Consider the following 20,317-nt stretch of genomic DNA (forward strand, 5'->3'; position numbering starts at 1 on the left):
TATTTTAAGCCATGTTCCACTTTCAGTCTGTTTCTTCATAATAGGAACTCTCTACAGGATCGCTTATTCTTGTAGTTTTTATTTTGCTAACTACTTTGTAACATAAATAAAAATCTGCTTGTTATGAAAAATTTCTGGTTTTATAATAGAAAATGTTTTTTCATGTTTATATTGGAAAAAATCTATTCTTCCTTTGAGCAATTAGTGTATATTGATACATAATTTATCATATAGATTATATCATATGTCTTAGTTGACAACTACCTCTATTTCAAGCAAACATATATTGCCTTTAGTTTTTAACTACTTAGAAAAAAACTCTGAAGACTAAAGAATCAATCAAACTAAACACTCAATTTCTTCAGGAATATCCAAGCCAAATTTATTATAAACTTGAAAGGAAAAGTGACAGAAAAAAATAATAGACTGAAATCAGGATCTTTACCCCAGATATTGAAGCATAGCTCTCTGCTGAGACATGGATACCCAAAAACTCACCTAATGAATGCTCATAGACAGGTTTAGCTCTTCTAGATTTATAGCTTTAAAAATCTTTGATCTCATTATTGAGGGCTCATGACAAAGTTTCCAGTGATTCTCAAAGAAATGAGAAAATAAGAACAGTGCAGTGAATTTTTCATAAACATCAACATACTTCATTGAAAGGATTGTCCTTAAAATAGGAAACTGACCTTATCTTATCATTGATAGTAGGATGTTTGTTGTGTTTAACATCCTTATTTGCCAAATTAAAAGTAGTCAACCTTGTGTTAGTTCCATTTTTAGATAGTCCCATTAAACACTCAAAAACTGGAAAAGGAGCCACGACTGTAGAAAATATCAGTGGAGACTTCAGTGAATTTCCTCTCCTTCGAAGCCCCAGGGCTTAAAAAGAGGCACACACACAACCCATTGCTGCAGTTTTTAATAAAGAAAGTAGCGAAAGTACAGCAAGTTGGAGAGAGTTCTCTAGCATTTAAGACACTTCTTTAGAGGACAAATGTTATGTCTTGGTTTCAATCAGTCACTAAGGAACTGGATTAAATATATCACTGAAATATACATTACAACATAGTCCTCAAAGCAGTATCATAGTTCTCAAAGCATACCTGTCATGATTTAATCATTCCTCAATCTGAATCTGTCTTACAGTACAGATTTACTCTACCATTTGCACTGAATTTAGTATCTTTAGTTAGTGTATAAAACATTTCTAGATTCCTCTATCCCATTGCATAACTTTCAGTGAAAAGATTTAGTATCAAATGTTCACATCGCTGGGAATCACTGCTTGTAATTGGTAAAGTCATCCAGTATTGCAAGATCACTGGAAGCAATGAGAAACAGATAAGATTGAAAAGTATCCTATGTAATGTGACACAGTCCTGAGAAAACATGGGGTGTCTGTGAGTTGTGCTTAAGTGGGTCGTGGTGCATTTGACATTCTGTTGCATTCTTTCCCTTTTCCCCTTTCCAGTGAAATCAGATGAATTACAGACAATCAAGAAAGAATTAACCCAGATCAAAACTAAAATTGACTCCTTGTTAGGGCGCCTGGAGAAGATTGAGAAGCAGCAGAAGGTGGAGGCAGGTAAGTGAAAAAGATCTGTGGCCACAGACATGTCAGAATTAAACCATTGAAACAGTGTCAATCACGGAGACAGCACAGGCCCAGAGGGATACTGGCTGAGTTTAATAGAGTTTAGTACATTTACATGAATACAGTCTTTAAGCTTAGACTTGCAATGATGGAATCTGATTTTTAACTTTTTAGAGAAGGTGAGCCAATTTGCCTAAAATTCATATTTTTAAAAAGAAGGGAAAAAAGGAAAAGTATTTTGATGCTAATAATAAGTAACAAGTGGATCATAATTAAAAGTTTACATCTCAATATCAAGTAACCTTTAAGAAAATTAAATCAATTAATGAAATGTTCTATTGGGCTAAAATTATACTCATATTTCATTAAATTAACTGCAGCAAAATTTAACAGATTTCAAAAACCATGATTATAAAGCCTCACTCTTGCATTGCTGCAACTCTGCAAAATTCAGAACCCATTTGCAGGATCTCAGTATCAACGGTATGCCTGGCCACCCAAGGCCACATCATTTGACTTACTTCTTTAACTTAATGTACTCTCTCTTTGAATTATCTTCCCTGACCCTCATTCCATGCTAATAAAACGCTAATACCCTTTTATATGGCAACGGACAGTTTTAAAATCATACACTATGAGTACTGGCATAAACTTAGAGATGAGCTAGTTCATAATTTGCAAATTGTATTCTGCAGGGTCTTTGATGCCTCAGAGGCTCCTTGGAGATGAGATGAGTGCTGGAAGAACACCCAGGAGGCAAATGAACTCATGCCTCCTCCAAACCCAGCCTTTGCTGCAAACAGTGTAGTTCTACCTGTATATGTTTTATATATTGAGATTCAACATAAGACTTCATTTGCTAAAAGGGCTTCACTTTTTCAAAAATAAACAATACAGTTTTGAAAACCATTGATCAAATCCTACCTCTGCATTTTACAGAGGAGAAAATGAAGGTTCAAGGAGGTAAACTGACTTTTCCATAGCCACATAAATAGTTTGTGATAGACCTAGGTTTCAAACCCAGGTCTTGTGAGTGAAAGCACTGCCCTTTCCAATGTTATAGGAACATTGGAACAATCTCAGGTTCCACCCATGGGCTGGTCCCAGGATTTCCCTGAAGTGAGGCTACCTGGGTAACAACTAACTGATGAGAACCACTTGGGATCTAGGGCCACTGAGTTACAACAAAGAGGAACCTGCCTGTTTGTTGACTGTATCACTGGGGAGATGACTAGAGCTTACCTTCTGGTAATGAGGCATGCAGGGTTCAAGACTGAAAAGAAGCCAGCAGTGAGGTAGTGTTACAACATAATGGGTGACAGAAATATACTGTGGTTCAAATCCTCACAACTTCTTAACCTCAGTTTTCTCATTTATAAAATGAGAACAGTAATGGCTACCTGGCAATGTGAGAAATGAGAAAAGTAGCGCATGTAAGTTGTATAGTACAGTAACTAACATAGAGTAAAGGCTCAATAATTGGTGCTATTTTGTCTTGTTAGTAACATAAACATATATAGGCAAACGAATATTTCCTACTACTATCATGCAGCCTATTTCTAAAACAATAAACCATATACCTAGCACATGGTAGATTCTCATTAACTTTTGGTAAGTTAATGTGCATTAGAAGTGGTAGATAAATAATAGATAAAATAGGCTCATTTTTATTAAAAACTTCTGTTATATTTTCTATTGAGAAAAAATATGCTGCCTACACTTCTTAATAGAGAAATTTAGATTTTAGAAAGTTTTTTATATGCTGTCTATGGCACTAATCTAAAGTGTTGCTGGAATTGAAATACCCTGTGATGTTGCCTAAATCAATATTTCCCTTTGAGGAACTTCTGTGAAATTCATTATTATGTAAAACAACCCTTACAGCAAAGGACTTTGATAACCAATTTGCTCTTCAGTTTAAAGGATTATGGAGAACTCATTTAAATATAAATCACCTCAACGAGAAAAATGTGATCCTTATTCCATCATATTATACTTTCCAGTTTCCTGCAATGAATAATACCTTCCACATATCTTCTTAGAAGATCATCTATAAACAAGACACTAAAATTCAAAGCTTGCATTTTCTTTTCATGAAAGGCTGTCACCTTATTTCTGTACATGCTTAAACTTTCCCAGTCATGAGACAGTTATTTTTAAAATGATAGGCTTAGGCCTTTGATATTTATGTCTTTCTTACTTGAACATGTCAGGAAGAAAGTGGAATTATTTAATTTGTAATTTCAGTTTTGTAGTAATTGTCTCCTGAACAGTATTCATATTTATGGAGATAAGATGATCATTTTCTATATTTTCTTTATGAAAAGAAAGCAGGGCTGTATGGAGTCAATACTACATTATGGAAAGTGGAGAGAAATACATTAAAATTCTTTTTAATTGCTCAGTACTTCCTTATTAACTTTAAGGAGACACCCATTTTAATGTTTATTTGGTTGCAAGCCAATTATACGGTAGTTAACATTTATTCTTCACTATTGCTCTTTTATACATCTCTCATTCCCAGTTTACTCTTAGTCATTTGATGATGAAAGTTTCCAGCATAGAATAGTGGCAGGAAGGAGATGGAGGGTTACAAACAGAATAAAGCCACACAGCATGGAGCTTGTCCTGAGTTCAAGTTTCATAGGATCACTTTTTTTCTTTTTCATTTGAAGTGAATTCCTAAGCTATCAGGAATAATTGTAACGAGGTATAATGACATAATTTTGGATTCTCTGTACCTTAAATTATTGTTAATAGATGTTTGCATGGCATCCTGTCTCTTCCTTTGATGTTGTAAACTTCCTCAGAACAAGGTCATGTTTTCTCTAACTTTTATGACTTTTCCAACACCATGTACTATGCACTGGACACGATTTAGCAGGTCATTTAACTCTTCTAGGTCTCAAGCCCCTCAAATATAAAGTAGAGGAAGGGACTATGGCCTCAAGCATATATTCCAGCTTTTAAATAATGATTAGTATGAATCTACCCTGCATATGTTATTTTTTCCTATTTGAATAATTCAAATAACATTACTTTGGGATATGGTGACTATAGATTATTGAAAACAATAAATAACACATATCAATTTAGCCTACAATTGTGCCTCATTCCTAGATAATTCTTTTAAAAGAGAATCGTAAATTGCCACATATGAAGACCACAATTTATATGTGGTTTACACAGTGATGTAAAATGACCATAAAGGGTGAAAGGAGTGAGAAGGAAAACTAAAGACTGAGTATCGTACAATGAGCAATGACATCTTTTAAAAAATCAAATTTCAGGCAAAGACTCTGTGATATGAAAAAGCAATTAGGCATTCTTTAATTCAACTTTATTCTCAGTGATGTGCTTCCTATATGACCAGCCAAACTCACTTGGACAATTCCAATGAGATTAGCCAACCTACCCTATCCATTAGACCTAACCACTAGAGATGTCACACATCAGTCCCATCAGGATAATTTCATCCTGCCTATATGTTTGGTAAAAGATACAGAATTTTTTTAATAAATTAATGTCCAAGAATTAGAATGTTACAGATAAATGTCAAGATATATAACTTCTTTTGAAAAATTGGAATCTTTCAATACTGCTGCCATATTATACATGACATGCACTTTTCAGTTTGCTAATATCTTTATCCAGCCAATTCATACATTTATGTTACTTGCTTGGTCCTTGATCATATTTGTGTCTCATACTCCTATGGTAAGTTCTCTTTATATGGAGCCAAAATGGACTTTGCTTTCACTTGCTTCAGTTACTCTTTTTATGTCCCCTGAAACCAAGCTTAATATCTAATCCCTTGTGGATGTATCAGCCAATTAAATATATAAAAGAGCTGTAGTATTCTCATCCTTCCAAAACTTTTGAATAGAGTCAACATAATTGGCCCATAGATGCTCAACTTAGTTGCATTCAAATCTTGGTCAAAGCATCTTTGACGTCTTCTTTTCTCTAGATAAATATCAGTAATTTCTTCAGCTGCTTCTCATGTCATTTAGTTTTGCATCTTGAAAGATTGTCATCTCTCTTCTCTAGTCACTGTATAGTTTGTCAACTACAGAGTGTGGTACTCAGAATGGAAGACATTGCTCCAGATGATCTGACTGCTGCCACCTATAACGTGGCTACTAGTTCTGTCCTGAATACCTAACTGCTATCTTACACTTTGTATTAGAATGGTGATGTGTCTGGTTACAGATGTTGGACTGAACACTTGAATTGAGCTCTGCTCCCTCCTTAATCTGCATTAAAATAATGACAGGTTTAAAAAATGAAAATCCCTAAGCATAAAGAAAATGGGCACAAAATTTTAGAAGCTAAACAGCAGATGGAGAAGTGTACCTGACTTATCACATCCTAGAAATAAGTCCAGTTTTAACCACAGAACTCCAAAAGTCTCAGAATCAAAGCCATTATATTCCTCTGGAAAAGAGGGTATAAATGGCTGAAAGTCTGTTAAAGAAACAGATTCCTGTGTTACCATTCCCAACTGTCCCTGGCCCACTAGAAGCCTTGAGAAGTTTCCTCTAGAAAAGCTAAAACAGCATATCTCAGGACTAATAGACAAACAAATTTGAGAGCAGCTAAAAACAGGGAGAAAAGCAGAAGTTTGCACAATTACTACAGAAATTCCAAGCATTCTTCTCCCCTTCAGCTGCCAGACTACTGGAAAGACACTAGGAGAGGTTTTATTTGGGAATATGAGCAGCTGAAGAGAAAAGATTTAAAGATGTTGGCATGGATGCCACCCAAAGAAATAGTCAACAAGATCACCCTGCAGAAATGATATCCCCTTATACTTACAAAACTTCCCATCCATATTTTAATACCCCACTGTTAATACAAAGAGACAAGATTCACCAGATGGCAGAAAACATTTAATGTAAAAATCAAATACCAAAAAAAAGAAGAGAAAAATAATTAAAAATTGGAGGAAACAGATTGTGCAGGAAGAATAAAACTTCAAAATAAAAATAAATAAATAAAAAACACCAAACCACTGATTAATACCCTAAGAAAGAAAGGGAAGGTATTGCATTCATGAAATAAGAACACAAGACTAAAACTCAGTATTTAAAGGTCAGATAAAAGAGCTTTTAGAAATTAACATAAGATAGCACAAATAAACAGGATTGAAAGACAAAATTGGGGAAACTCTCCCAGACAATACAGAAGAAAATTCAGGTGGAAAATCAGAAGGGAAGGATATGAAAGTTACTGGATGACTATCTGAAAAACAGGGTTTCAGAAAGAAAGAGAAGGAACATCCAAAAACAATTTTTTGGGGGGAAAAAATAACCAAAACTGAAGAACATAGTTAACAAGATTGAAAGGATCCACTGAGTACCTGAAACAGGGCATGAAAACAGATGTGCTTCAAAGCATAAAACTTTGATATTTCATAACATGGGGGCAAAGAGAAAATCCTACAGGCTTCCAGAGAGACAGAGAGGAAAAGAGAGAGGACAGTTTTTATATAAGGAAACAAATCAGAATGCCAATGGGCCTTTCAGCAGCCACACTAAAAGCTAGAAGGCAATGAAAACATCCTCTTGCAACCTACAATTCTATACCTAATTCCCAAACTATTAAAAAGTGAGGGTAGATTGAAGATATTTTCAGATGTACAAGGCTTAAAAAACTTACCTCCCATTCACCCTTTCTCTGATAATTACTAAAGATATACTTCACCAAAACAAGGAGTTAAACCAAGAAACAGAATAACATGACTTTCCCAAAGCAGGGAATCCAAAGGCAAAGGGAATCCTCAGGATAATGATAAAGAAGATTCTAGCATATGAGCTGTGAAAGAGACCTGGAAAATAATGAGTACAGATCAGACCTGCTCAAACGTTCTGGGAGAGACTTTTTCAAGAAGATGAAATGGATTCAGTGGCTAATAGTTGGGGAAGTGAATTGGTTGAGATGAGAGTTACACATCTGATGGAGGGACAGGTAAGTTTGTTTAAGCATATAGAAAGGAGTACATGTACTTAGTACAAGTACCAAGTTTAAAACAAACAAACAACCTAAGGCAATTTTTAATTCCAAAGAAAGTAAAATATTGTTTGGGAAAGAATAAATTATTCATTATATACTAACAATTTAGCTGCCCAATGCATTTACATTTTTAAATTTATGTAAAAACCGAAAACTGATCTAATACAATTTACAATATAACTCTTGAGGGAGATGGGAAGTGGGGATGGGAAGTAAGCTGAATCCTCAGCTTCCCAAGGGTGATGTTAATAGATAGTGTATAAAACTAATCAAGAAATAACAATATAAACATGCTATTTAGAAATATAAGGGCACATATCTAAAAGAATCGGCTAAGTGAGTATAAAGCCCTTAAAGAGCTGGAAATGGTAAGCAAATGGGAAGAGAAAACTACTGTTTTTCATTAAAAAGTCTTGTAGAAATATTTAACTACAAAAATTAAATGTTTTAAAGAAGCTCAATTTACAGGGGAAAAAAGAGATTGAGTTGTCTCTAGCAAATGGATCAAAACTTTTCCAACTGCTTCCTAGAGAGCTCCAGTGGCCATCCCTCAGATAAGTGTCACTGGACACTTGTTAAAAATGGCAAGGAAGACTTCATTCAAGACTACTGTAATAGAGGTCAAAACTATTGTAATAGGGGATGGAAATTGAACTCAGCTCTACCAAAACAAAAGGTAGGAGGGTTTTTAAATGCAAGAGTGAGCTGACTGAAAAGTATTAGAGGATGTTAGTAGGGAGGTTGATCAATATTATGAGGCCATCCATGTTTGCTGATTGACTCTATGGAAGTTAGGCTCCTACTGGCCCACAGAGACTGGGAGCCAGGAGTCCTATCTTTTTCTGATGATTACATGTCAAAGAGGGAGCCTCCAGGTCTTGAAAAGACATGCCTGGTTATAAAAGATATACAACTCAAAGGGGCATAGAAAGAATTTACAGACACAAGGTTTCTAAAGTAAATGCTGTAAGAAAAAGGAGGTCAGGGCCCATAATCAGAATGGAGTCTGTCAAAAGTGCAGTCAAGCTGATGGGAATGTTAAGGCTTTCTTAGTAACAACTCAATCATAGTCTTTAAAAATTGAACTCTTTCTCCTCTAAATATACTCTTCTCTCTGCACCCTGCCTCTGTCACATCACCATTACATAAATCCTGTCAATCACATTGCCAACCTTGATATCATCTTCCATTCCTACTATAGCCAGTATTGCAAAATCTGGCTTTTGGCATCTTTTTACTCCATCCCTTCTATTTTCTCAGTGGTACTGCTGATACTCAAGCCCGCTCACTTGCTCTATTGCAGTCACCTTATTTTTTTTAAGAACTTTTAGCTGTTCTTTACACTTCTAATTCCTCCCTAATTCATCTACCTTGGGGCAAATAGATTTACACTACTAAAACATCCGAGGCCCCAGACTTGGGAATCAAACAGAACTAGGTTCACATCCTACTAGAGACCTAGTCCCAAAACTTACTACCTGCATAAAATTTGGAAAGGTCGTTATAAAATTTATAAAATGGGTAAAATAATGTCTATTCCTTAAAATTATTGTGAGATTTAAATAAACACAATATCTCAGTAATTTTTTAAGTGATTTATATTGAATCTATGGTCACCTCAACTATCGAGGATACTTCTTGTGAACAACTTTGAGGACTTTTTCACCAGGAGTGTACTTATGTAACTGGTATGTTAATCTAAAGACATTCTTCCTGCATACCTTTCCCGATGCTCATTTATGTCATTGTTAGTGACACCAGCCATAATAAGTGCATCTTTCTAAATGGCATTTACTGGAATCATTGAGTTAAATTCATATTATACACAGGTATTGTAGAATTTTTTAAAACAATACAGTTTATACTGCAATGTGAAAACAATAGTTTGAGGCTACTAGCTGGCTCTGATGAATAATGTGACTGTTTTTATATCAACATCCTTTCTAACCATCTGCTAAGTACAATACAGCTAGCAATTAGCTAGCAATTAAGCCAGTATGTCAAAAAACTTAATTGCCAACTCAACCAATTTTCAAAGTTATATTAATGATAATAGCTTTACAGCAAAGTGAATTTAATAAAAACGCTTTGAACATGAATCCCAACAATTCTAACTTGCCTTCTAAATCATATATACATGATGAAATAGAAATGAGAGGTACAGAAAAAAATATTTGAATATGAGGATTAAAATTTTATATCAAATTCTTTCCTTTTAGGGCTTTTTAAAGCCTGAGGCATTTTCCTTTAAACAGAAGTATTTACCTGTCACTTGCACTTCGTTTCCTTTGATAGCCATTGTTTAGTTTGAACATGTGCTTTTAACTAAGCAAATTTCTTCATTCTTGAATTTAAAATTGTCTGGTTCTTCCCTCCTACACGTTGGTGGGAATGTAAGTTGGTGCAGCCACTGTGGAAAACAGTATGGAAGTTCTTCAGAAAACTAAAAATAGAATTACCATATTATCCAGCAATCCCACTCCTGGGCATACATCAGACAAAACTATATTTCAGAGAGATATATGTACCGCTATGTTCATAGCAGCACTATTCGCAATAGCCAAGACATGGAAACAACATAAATGTCAATCAACAGATGAATGGATAAAGAAGATGTGGTACATATATACAATGGAATACTACTCAGCCATTAAAAAGAATGAAATAATGCCATTTACAGCAACATGGATGCAACTAGAGATTCTCATACTAAGTGAAGTCAGAAAGAGAAAGATAAATATCATATAATATCACTTATACATGGAATCTAAAATATGACACAAACGAACCTATCTAGGAAATGGAAACAGAACCATGGACATAGAGAACAGACTGGTGGTTGCCAAGGGGGTGGGGGTTGGGGAAGGGATGGAGTGGGAGGCTGGAGTTAGCAGATGTAGGCTTTTATATATAGGATGGACAACACAAGGTCCTACAGTATAACACAGAGAACTATGCTCAATATCCTATGATAAACCATAACGAAAAAGAATAGTTACAAATAGAATGTATATATAATTGAATAATTTTGCTGCACAGAAGTAATTAACACAACATTGTAAACCAACTATATTTCAGTAAAAATAATTTTTAATTTAAAATAATTAAAACCTCAAAAAAAATTGTCTGGTTCCTGAAGAGGTTCAAAACACTCCCCTGGGGCTTCCCTGGAGGCTCAGTGGTTGAGAGTCTGCCTGCCGATGCAGGGGACATGGGTTCGTGCCCCGGTCTGGGAGGATCTCACATGCCACGGAGCGGCTAGACCCCTGAGCCATGGCCGCTGGGCCTGCACGTCCCTAGCCTGTGCTCTGCAGCGAGAGAGGCCACAACTGTGAGAGACCCCGCGTACCGCAAAAAAAAAAATCTAAAATTAACGCACTTTTCTCACAAAAGAAATGTTGTGGTTGCCCCTCACTCTGACTTAAAAAGTCAACAAAGACTCAAAATAATGCCACTGTTCAAAGGCAGTCCTCCTCCTGCAAGCACCTGAAGACTTCATAGTTTATTTTTCTCCTGGAGACTTGTCAGTTATAAACATGAACAATTTTCCTTTCAGAAATTCTCATACCTCACGATTGATTTTGCCTTAGTGGTGTGGGGCTCTTGTGTAGAATGTTTCAAGGAGGTTTCTTTTAGTTTCTTTGAATTTGTATTTTTGCTACCATGGTGCCAAATTCAAAAATCACTGTGACTCTATGAAAAGAATTTGATACCCAGACATTTATTTTTGTTTTTTTAGTTCCACAAAAATTCATGAATATATTCAACAAATATTTAATTTACATGTAAGCCTCTGAGCCACCAGGGATACAAAAACGTATAAAAAGTTTTCTGCCCCAAAGAAGCTTCAGTAGTAGAGACACAAATGCATGCGTGCGTGTGCATGCACACACGCACTCACAATAAAAAGTAAAAGTGAGAAGTAGAAAAAGAATTATGCAGATAAAGAGACTGTTATGAAGTTAAGAATAAACTAAAAAACTAACAACTACTAATAAACTACTCATTTCTAATAGAAGTAGAATTAGATAATTATTCATAAAAATAGAACAAGTTGCTTTGTTTCTTTCTATTTCAACAAGATAATAACTGGATCAAAACTGCTTGGTAAACTGTGAACCAACAGTTTTATAAACAAGATATGCTTTCATGTGTGATTTTTTTTTCATGAAACCTATCGCTGCTTAGTGATTATAACATTTCCCATTGAGATAATGACAAAAATCTATGGTGGCCACATTACTAAAGCACAGACTGAGTGTATTTCTGTTAAACTCCTTTGAATCAATTGCCATTATAATTAAGCTTTTTTTCTCAACCCAGATAATGTCTTCCATGCAGCTAGCTTTCTAATTAATGAATGGATGAATGAGGATGTTATAGGATGTTTTTGCAATGAACTATATTAATACACAACTGCCTTTGAAATAGGTCATCAGAGGAATTACAGGTATGTTGTATATTAATACACAAAACAGAGTAACTTAAAACACTATGTCTGGGCTTCCCTGGTGGCGCAGTGGTTGAGAGTCCGCCTGCTGATGCAGGGGACACGGGTTTGTGCCCCGGTCCGGGAAGATCCCACATGCCGCGGGGCGGCTGGGCCCGTGAGGCATGGCCGCTGGGCCTGCGCGTCTGGAGCCTGTGCTCTGCGGCGAGAGAGGCCGGAGCGGTGAGGGGCCCGCGTACCACAAAAAAAAAACACTATGTCTGTCTAAACAGAAATTAAGGGACCACATCAAAGCCAAAATTGTCTTTGTAATATATGATTCTTAATGATCAGTAGTGATGAATTATTTTGATATGGACAACTTATCTATAGCAATCAAGTAATCAATATAGATTCAACTCAAGAACTATTTAGAACCTCTTAAGAGAACATGTTTTTGTGCCCTTTATAGTTTAAAAAATGCATTCACCTCTTTTTCCTCATTTGAGCATACTGTAGCCTTCTGAAAGATATCATCTTTATGCTCATCTTTTAGAAAAGAAAATTACAGTTAATAGAACTAGTAATTAGCAAAAGTGTGGATCTCAAATCTTATATTCTCTCTAATACCTTATCTCTTCTCTGTATAAGGCATTCAATGAAGGGTACAGAGAACATCAAAATATTTCTTGATAACTGACTAGTATTGCACTTTTCACTTTATAAAAGATTGATATCTTTATTATCCCCTTAGAGTGTGATAATGACCTTTTGAGGCAATAGCTCAAGTTTCAAGAAAGCTTAAACACTAATGAGAAAAGGAGAAGCCAACAACAGAACTATCTGATACACATTTTGGTTGATGAAAAGAGGAGGGATTGTATTCAACTAAGAAGATCAAGAAAGTCAACTTGGATTCCAAAGATAACTGAATCAAATTGTTACACAAAGCCAAATGAGGACTATACAACTCCGAGATCTGGTCCTACATATATTCTCTGAAAATCCATTACACCTTTTGGACCAGAGATTTTCTAGAGAAAAAAAAAAAAAGAAACAATATAACTTTCAACATCAAAAAGTGACGGTTCTTAGAGAACATATATTTCTGAAGTCATTAGAGAAGAAATAGGTATGCCAGACCAAATGAATTTCCAATATAATGTGAATTTTAACCAGAAGCCCATTTGTGTGTTATAACAAAAGAATAAACACAATGACTTAAAATTGAGAAAGTTTGACTTTAGGAAAAGTTGTAATATTAGGGACATGTTTTATAGAATAATAATTATCCAATCCCAGACCTTCATTCCTTTTTCTTTCTTAAAATACCAACACCAGGACTTGAGAGTCAGGGCATTTGAACCACCAACATAGTGACCCAGAGCGGCTAGAAGTGAGGGGGTCACGTGATAAGTACAAAAACCTCTTTTAGGAGAAAGAGTGGAAGATCACACTACAGTAGCCAAATCCATGTGTCTTCCAGGATCAGCGATACAGAGGCAACAAGGTGGAGCATAAGGCATGATTAATATCAGAGGATTCCAAACTTTTCAGTGCTCTCACTAGTCTGCCCATCACAGCTTTTTTTTTTAATTAAAATATAGTTGATTTACAATATTGTGTTAGTTTCAGGTGTACAGCAAAGAACAGAAAAAAACTGGTCTGGAACTGAACCCTGAACCCGCAATATCTCCTTGGAGTTATGCCTGTATTTATATAAGTAACTATTACTACAATTTTAAACAATTTATAGGAGAGGATATCTTCTTACTTATACATAATGTTTATCCATTTATTGATTTACATATTAGTTATGTTTGAAAAGATTTATGCTGAGTCAAAATGTATATAAAAATGCTTATTTTCCTTTTAACTCACATTACAAAAACTACCAAGAATGAATACCCCAAAATATTTTGTCTCTGTAAACTTTCCTTATTGCTGTAAAATATAAATAAATAAACTCAAAGTGCAACATCTTTTAAAACTCGAATAATGGGATAATCATCTGATAAAATAATAATAATCAAAATGAGTGTGAAAAGCACATAGCTTTTGACATAGTCATGTACACATGGCAATAAGAGAAGGAGGTACATAAGATAATCTCATTTATTCAATACCCAGTGCTTCTTGGTATTTTCACAAGAGAAGAAAACCAACCACTAGGGGAAATAATTATTATGTTGTCAGCATAATTCCCATTTGGGCACATTTCTGTGAACGAAATGCACACACCCTGGCATTAGAGGGAATTCCATTAATGTAGAATGTAGCTTCATTTGTTGAGCACTTACTATTTGCAAATCACTAAACTAAACACTTTGATTTACTACTCCAGGCCCTGAAAGTTAAAATCTCTCTATCCTGATTGCGTGGATGAGAAAACTGAGGCACAAGGAGTGTTTATCATTTCAGCGTCACAAAGCTTGTAAATGATGAAGCTCGACATTGAACACGGGCTCTCTTACACCAGAATTTTATTCTTAACCCTTGTGGTTAACCACATCTACCAACAGAATTTAGAGTAAAATATCAAAGGATTGTTCACATGAACATGTTGTTGACGGCCAACATATCTGCTTTTGTACTTTTTTCCTCAGTGAGTTTTTGTCTTCTTCACTTAAGTTTGAACTTGTCAGTGAGAGCATTCTTCATCCTCCTTCCTTGAGTGAACACATTCTACGTTTTATCTGATTTTCTTTTTTTTTTTTTTTTTTGCTGTATTTTCTCCTTAGAGAGGACATCCTTATCAGAAAGAACTATATATAACCAGAAAGATCAATCTGTTTATGTAAATCTTTGTTTCCTTATATACAAGTACCATCGGCATTCCCCAATTTTTTTGCTAATTTTGTTAAAAAATAATATGCTTACATGTAAATACACAGAGATATGAACATAAGTTACATGACTGAATAAATTCAACCTTAACATAATTTACTTTATCTTCCTCACACAATAGTACAGAGTTTACCCATTCATAGACTGTTTTTTCATGGTTTATCCAAATGGCTCATGAGCAACCCAAAGTAGTAGTCATTTGCTTTTTCCCCCCTCCACCAGAAGCTCAGAAGAAGAAATTGGAAGAGAGTATAGAGCTGATCCAAGATGAATGTGTGTCAGAGAATGCAGATCACTCTACAGAGGAGCCTGCTGAAGGAGGGCCAGATGCCGATGGAGAAGAGATGACTGATGGGATAGAGGAGGACTTCGATGAAGATGGGGGTCATGAGCTGGTAGGAACTAAACATTTGGTGTCCACACCCTTTGGTAATAGTACCAGCATGTCAGCGACTCATTCATTCTAAAATATAGATTAATTATTGGGGGCTTATTTCTTTCTTACATGCACATATTTAAGGCAAACTCAGGCAGTGCTTTGCACATAATAAGTGCTCAATATATTTTTGTTAATTTAAAATATGAGGGAATAAATGAATGAACAGGAATATTATATATGAGATTAGGTATATTTACAGCCTCATATGAAAGATTCTCTTTCTCAAATGCTTCATCATGAAAGGAATCTTGTGTTTGTGCAGTTACACATGAACTGTACGTGGGTATAATATCCTGGTAACAAAACAACAATTTACTGGACAATACATGGTTCCCCTCTTATTTAGTAGTGTCACTCACTGATGATAATTATATTAGTTATAAGGCCAACAGCCCTTTTTACACTCTGCTCACTACAATGATCCTTCGGTGTATAGCCAGTTTATCATCTTCAGTGCCTGTGCTGCTTGATAACCAGTTTTTATGAGTTGCGGATTTGACTGAGACTTGATTCTTTACATGTTTTGTTTTCCTCAATGTTGTAATCATTATACTGGTCATTTCCAGATGTTCTTTCCTGTATAAACACACCAGGGACTTGGTAAATATATGCTGATGAGAATGCTACTCCTCATATTTTATCAGCCATGAAATTAAATATACTATCTTAAAGGGACTGACTAATAAGAATAAGGCAAATGTGTGTGTATGTGTGTGTGTGTTGCCAGCTCTCAAGTATCTATGGACTGATTGCATTAAACTTGACTTATCCTAGGTAATATCAGATTCCAATTTGTTTTATTACCTACTGTTATTTAACTGATTTTGTCGTGGTTGTTATTTTGGCATGGTAACTAACCTATCCCTAGTTTCATTTATGGAATTCTATATTGATTTTTAACATTCCAGCTGTTTAAATTACATGGTACCTTTATTTAAACTTTTCAGATATGAGCCTTTAACAACCACCCTTATTTTTACAAAAGTCTGTATCAGTTTGAAGGACTTGAGTACCTATTTTTAGATCTAGAGTCTGTTGAGCAGGGACTAGAATGAAAGACTAACAAGTTTCTCAGCTTCTCCTTAGGCAGGACTTTAATCCAACAGCATAATTTCCCCAAGCCATTCCAATCAGACTTTTGCTGTCACCGTCTCATTGTGACTGCTTTTGTTGAGATCTCTGGAGGCCTCCATGTTGCCATTACCAATGGTTGCCTCTCCGTTCTTATTTTAATTAACCTGTCAGCAGAATTTGGCTGAAAACTGCTTAGGAGAATTTCTCAGAATACTAGTTGTTCATTCTCATTCACCCGTGCTAGAAACTTTCCCTCCATATTCCCACTAAATAATGGAATAGCCCAGGACTTTGTCATGGGCCACCTTCTCTTTATACACACTTTCACAAGGTAACTTCATCAAACACCAGAGCTTTGAGTATTATTTATAGGCCAAAGATTCCTAAATCTATATTTCTACTTTTCATCTCTTCCTGGAATTCTAATCTCAAGTAGATGCCTCTCTCCTCATAAATGTTCAATAAACAATTGAAACCTAACATGCCAGAAACATTCTTGATTATTTCCAGCCATCTTATTACTTTCCAGCCTTCCTCTTTCTGGTAAACAGCATCATTATCCAAAAAGACGACGATTACCTTTGATTCGCTCCACCTTCCCCCATACATTCTACCTCCAAATCATAGCCCAAAGCTAGTTACATCTCCACAACAGCTAAACTGACTTTTTTGCTTCAGTCCATTCAATCCATTCTCCACATAAAGGGATAAAAATCTTTTTAAACTGTATACCAGATAATGCTACTCCCTTGCTTAAAACCCTACAGTGCTTTTATCACACTTAGAATCAAAATCCCTAAGTGCATGAATTTAAATTGAAATTGGGTGGAAGATGCCAGGAGAGAGAGAGAGAGAACTTGCTGAGGAGAAAGAAAGTCCCCAGTGCTGACGGGAAAGGGATTTAGGACACAGTTGTATGTATAGGCTGACCTTCGACGTGAAGAGGGACACTCTTTCATTGCAACAAACTGTAGTAAGCCTGAGGATTTGGTGGCAGGTGCTTGAGGGAATTCAAGCATGAACTGTAAGTCAGAGGGTGATAATCTCTGGAGAGTGAGGAGAGATTGGCATTGTCACATATTTAAGGAGAAAGGTGAAGATTTGAAGAAGCGAGTATGGAAAACATAGAACATCACTAATTTGGAAAACATAAAGATTGACGGTTAGTGTCCACAGCCAGCTGAGGCTAGAGACCAAGAATTAAAGAGTAGTAGTTTGCAAACTTTAAGGTGCATCAGAATAACCTGGAGTTTGTTAATTCCCATTCCAGATGGTTAAAACACATATTGCTGTCCCATTCCAAGAGTTTCGGATTCATTATGCTGAGTGTGTCTGGGAATTCACGTTTCTAATGGGTTCCCAAGTCATGCTGATGCAGCCAGTCTGGGGTTCTCTTTGAGAACCACTGTTGATCAGGGAAGGAGGGGAACATAGAAGGGGGCTGAGAAGGAGAAAACAGAGGCACGAAGGGAATAGAAATCCTTATACCATTAAGGACCAGAGGAAAGGAAAGGAAATGAATAAGAGAAAAGCAATTGTTGTACTCAGAGACTGAGATATTTCAGAGGAGTGACAGGTGATGAGAAAATCCATGGGAGGGGGGGATGGAAGTGGGATCATAAGAAAAGTCACTGCATATGAAGAATTCAAGGAACTGAGAGGCTCAGATGTAAGATAGCTCATCTACATGTGCATGAAATCACTCCAAATATCAGATAGAAGTACAAGGGTAAGACAGCTATGAAAAGTCAGCTGGCATGAAAGAGATAGCAAGGCCCATTTTAGTCCCAGATCTGTCACTATCCAATCCAATCGATTCACCTTAAACATAACTTCTCTGAGTCTCAACTTTCTTATCTACAAAATAGTAAGGTTAGGTCAGAAATTTCTAAAATCCATTTTGTTTGATCTTTCCTCTGAGTGAGTCTGTGTTCCAGGAACACCATGTCTGAAAGAGCAAGGGTTGAGCATGCAGCCAAGGGAACAAAACCAAACCATGGTGTTTGGTTTATGTTCTAAACACACAGAAAGTAACTGATCAGAACTATTTCTGCCTGAATGTTCTCAGGTTTTCTCCCTCAACTCCAGCATTATAATTGGGGGTTTAGCTAATTGGAGGTAAGGATACTATCTCTAGTATCTCATTTCATTTCTAAAACTTGGAAAACAATGAGTGAGGGTGAGTGTAGTACTCAGTCCCTGCAGTCTAAATGGAGACAGGGGAGTCCCTCCCAGTGATTGGCCAAGAGAAAATTCCCTGTTCTGGTGTCTACTATTTTCTCTTTTCCAGACCACATGAACAAAATCATCCTTGGTTCCTGAAAAGGAAATTAAAAACACAAATCTTCTCTTTTTGAAGAGTGGGTATGATTACAGATTCAGCAAGGATACAGTATAATTAGGTCTTTAGCACATACAGTAACAACCAAAAGGAAGAACTGGCATCCACGTGCTCAGTCAGCTGCTCAAAGAAAATCTGAAATGAATGGGAAACAAGACTTGTATCTGAAGCAAAGGAGATCCAGCAAAATGTGATAATGGGACAGCCATAAGTGGTGGCACCCCTTGTGGAGCATGCGGGAAGCTGCTCCATATATTGCCTAGATCTAAATATACAGTTAGTGAAATCAATTTCCATTAAGCAATCCATTCAACTAACGTTCAGGTGCCTACTGTGTGAATCAGATGCTACAAAAATTGTACAGATAACTAAAACTATTGCTTTATGTGTAAAATGAAATGTTTAAGTAAATGGTTCTTTTTCTCAAGTAGCTTAGTGCCTTAGAGAAGACTGATTTCCTCATGTATTTGGACTTCATAATTTATAAGAAGCGAACCAGGGCTAGAAATCTGTGATTCTATAATAATCTATGTCTATATATTTCATTAGTGCCTATCAATTAAGACTTGAATATATTTAAAATTGAACTCTATATTGATGCATTATACATACACTATTAAACTGTTACCATACTCATTTCTGAATAAATCTATTAGCAAATATTTATTGATTGACCACTAATGAGATTTTTGCTATGGGAATAAAGAAGGAAATCATATTTCTTCCACCAAAAAGGCTATCAAGAGCTCAACTTGTTTCAAAATGGCAGAGTAGAAGGACGTGCTCTCACTCCTTCTTGCAAAAACACCCAAATCACAACTAACTGCTGAACAATCATTGACAGGAAGACACTGGAACTCACCAAAAATGATATCCCACATCCAAAGACAAAGGACAAGCCACAATGAGATGGTAGGAGGGGCACAATCACAATAAAATCAAATCCCATAACTGCTGGGTAGGTGACTCACAAACTGGAGAACACTTACACCACAGAAGTCCACCAACTGGAGTGAATGTTCTGAGCCCCACGTCAGGCTTTGGAACATGGGGGTTTGGCAACAGGAGGAGGAATTCCTAGAGAATCAGACTCTGAAGGCTACCAGGATTTGATTACAGGACTTTAACAGGAATGTGGGAAACAGAGACTCCACTCTTGGAGGGCACACACAAAGTAGTATGTGATTGGGACCCAAGGGAAAGAGCAGTGACCCCATAGGAAACTGCAGCAGACCTACCTGCAAGGGTTGGTGAGTCTCCTGCAGAGGTGGGGGCTGGCTTTGTCTCACCGTGAGGACAAGGACACTGGCAGCAGAAGTACTGGGAAGTGCCCTTGGATTGAGCCCACCCAGAGTCCACCATTAGCCCCTGTAGGCTCCAGTGTTGGGTTGTCTCAGGCCAAACAATGAACAGAGAGGAAACCCAGCCCCACCAATCAGCAGACAAAAGGATTAAAGTTTTACTGAGCTTTGACCAACAGAACAACAGCCAGCTGTACCCACCACCAGTCCCTCCCATCAGGAAAATTACACAAGCCTCTTAGATAGCTTCATCCACCAGAGAGCAGACAGC

General features: G+C 36.4%; 1 protein-coding gene across 1 annotated transcript in view; it reads left to right on the forward strand.

Moving 5' to 3' along the window:
* The window catches only part of RALYL (RALY RNA binding protein like), a 450,880-nt gene extending 435,522 nt beyond the window's left edge, over positions 1–15,358 (forward strand). Inside the window, exons 6-7 of the mRNA XM_019926336.3 lie at positions 1,478–1,591; positions 15,114–15,358. Coding sequence (XP_019781895.2) covers positions 1,478–1,591; positions 15,114–15,358 — 359 coding nt within the window. The remainder of the gene's footprint in view (positions 1–1,477; positions 1,592–15,113) is intronic.
* Positions 15,359–20,317: the final 4,959 nt, after the last annotated feature.

Source organism: Tursiops truncatus, chromosome 17 (assembly GCF_011762595.2).
Source record: "Tursiops truncatus isolate mTurTru1 chromosome 17, mTurTru1.mat.Y, whole genome shotgun sequence".
Taxonomy (NCBI): domain Eukaryota; kingdom Metazoa; phylum Chordata; class Mammalia; order Artiodactyla; family Delphinidae; genus Tursiops; species Tursiops truncatus.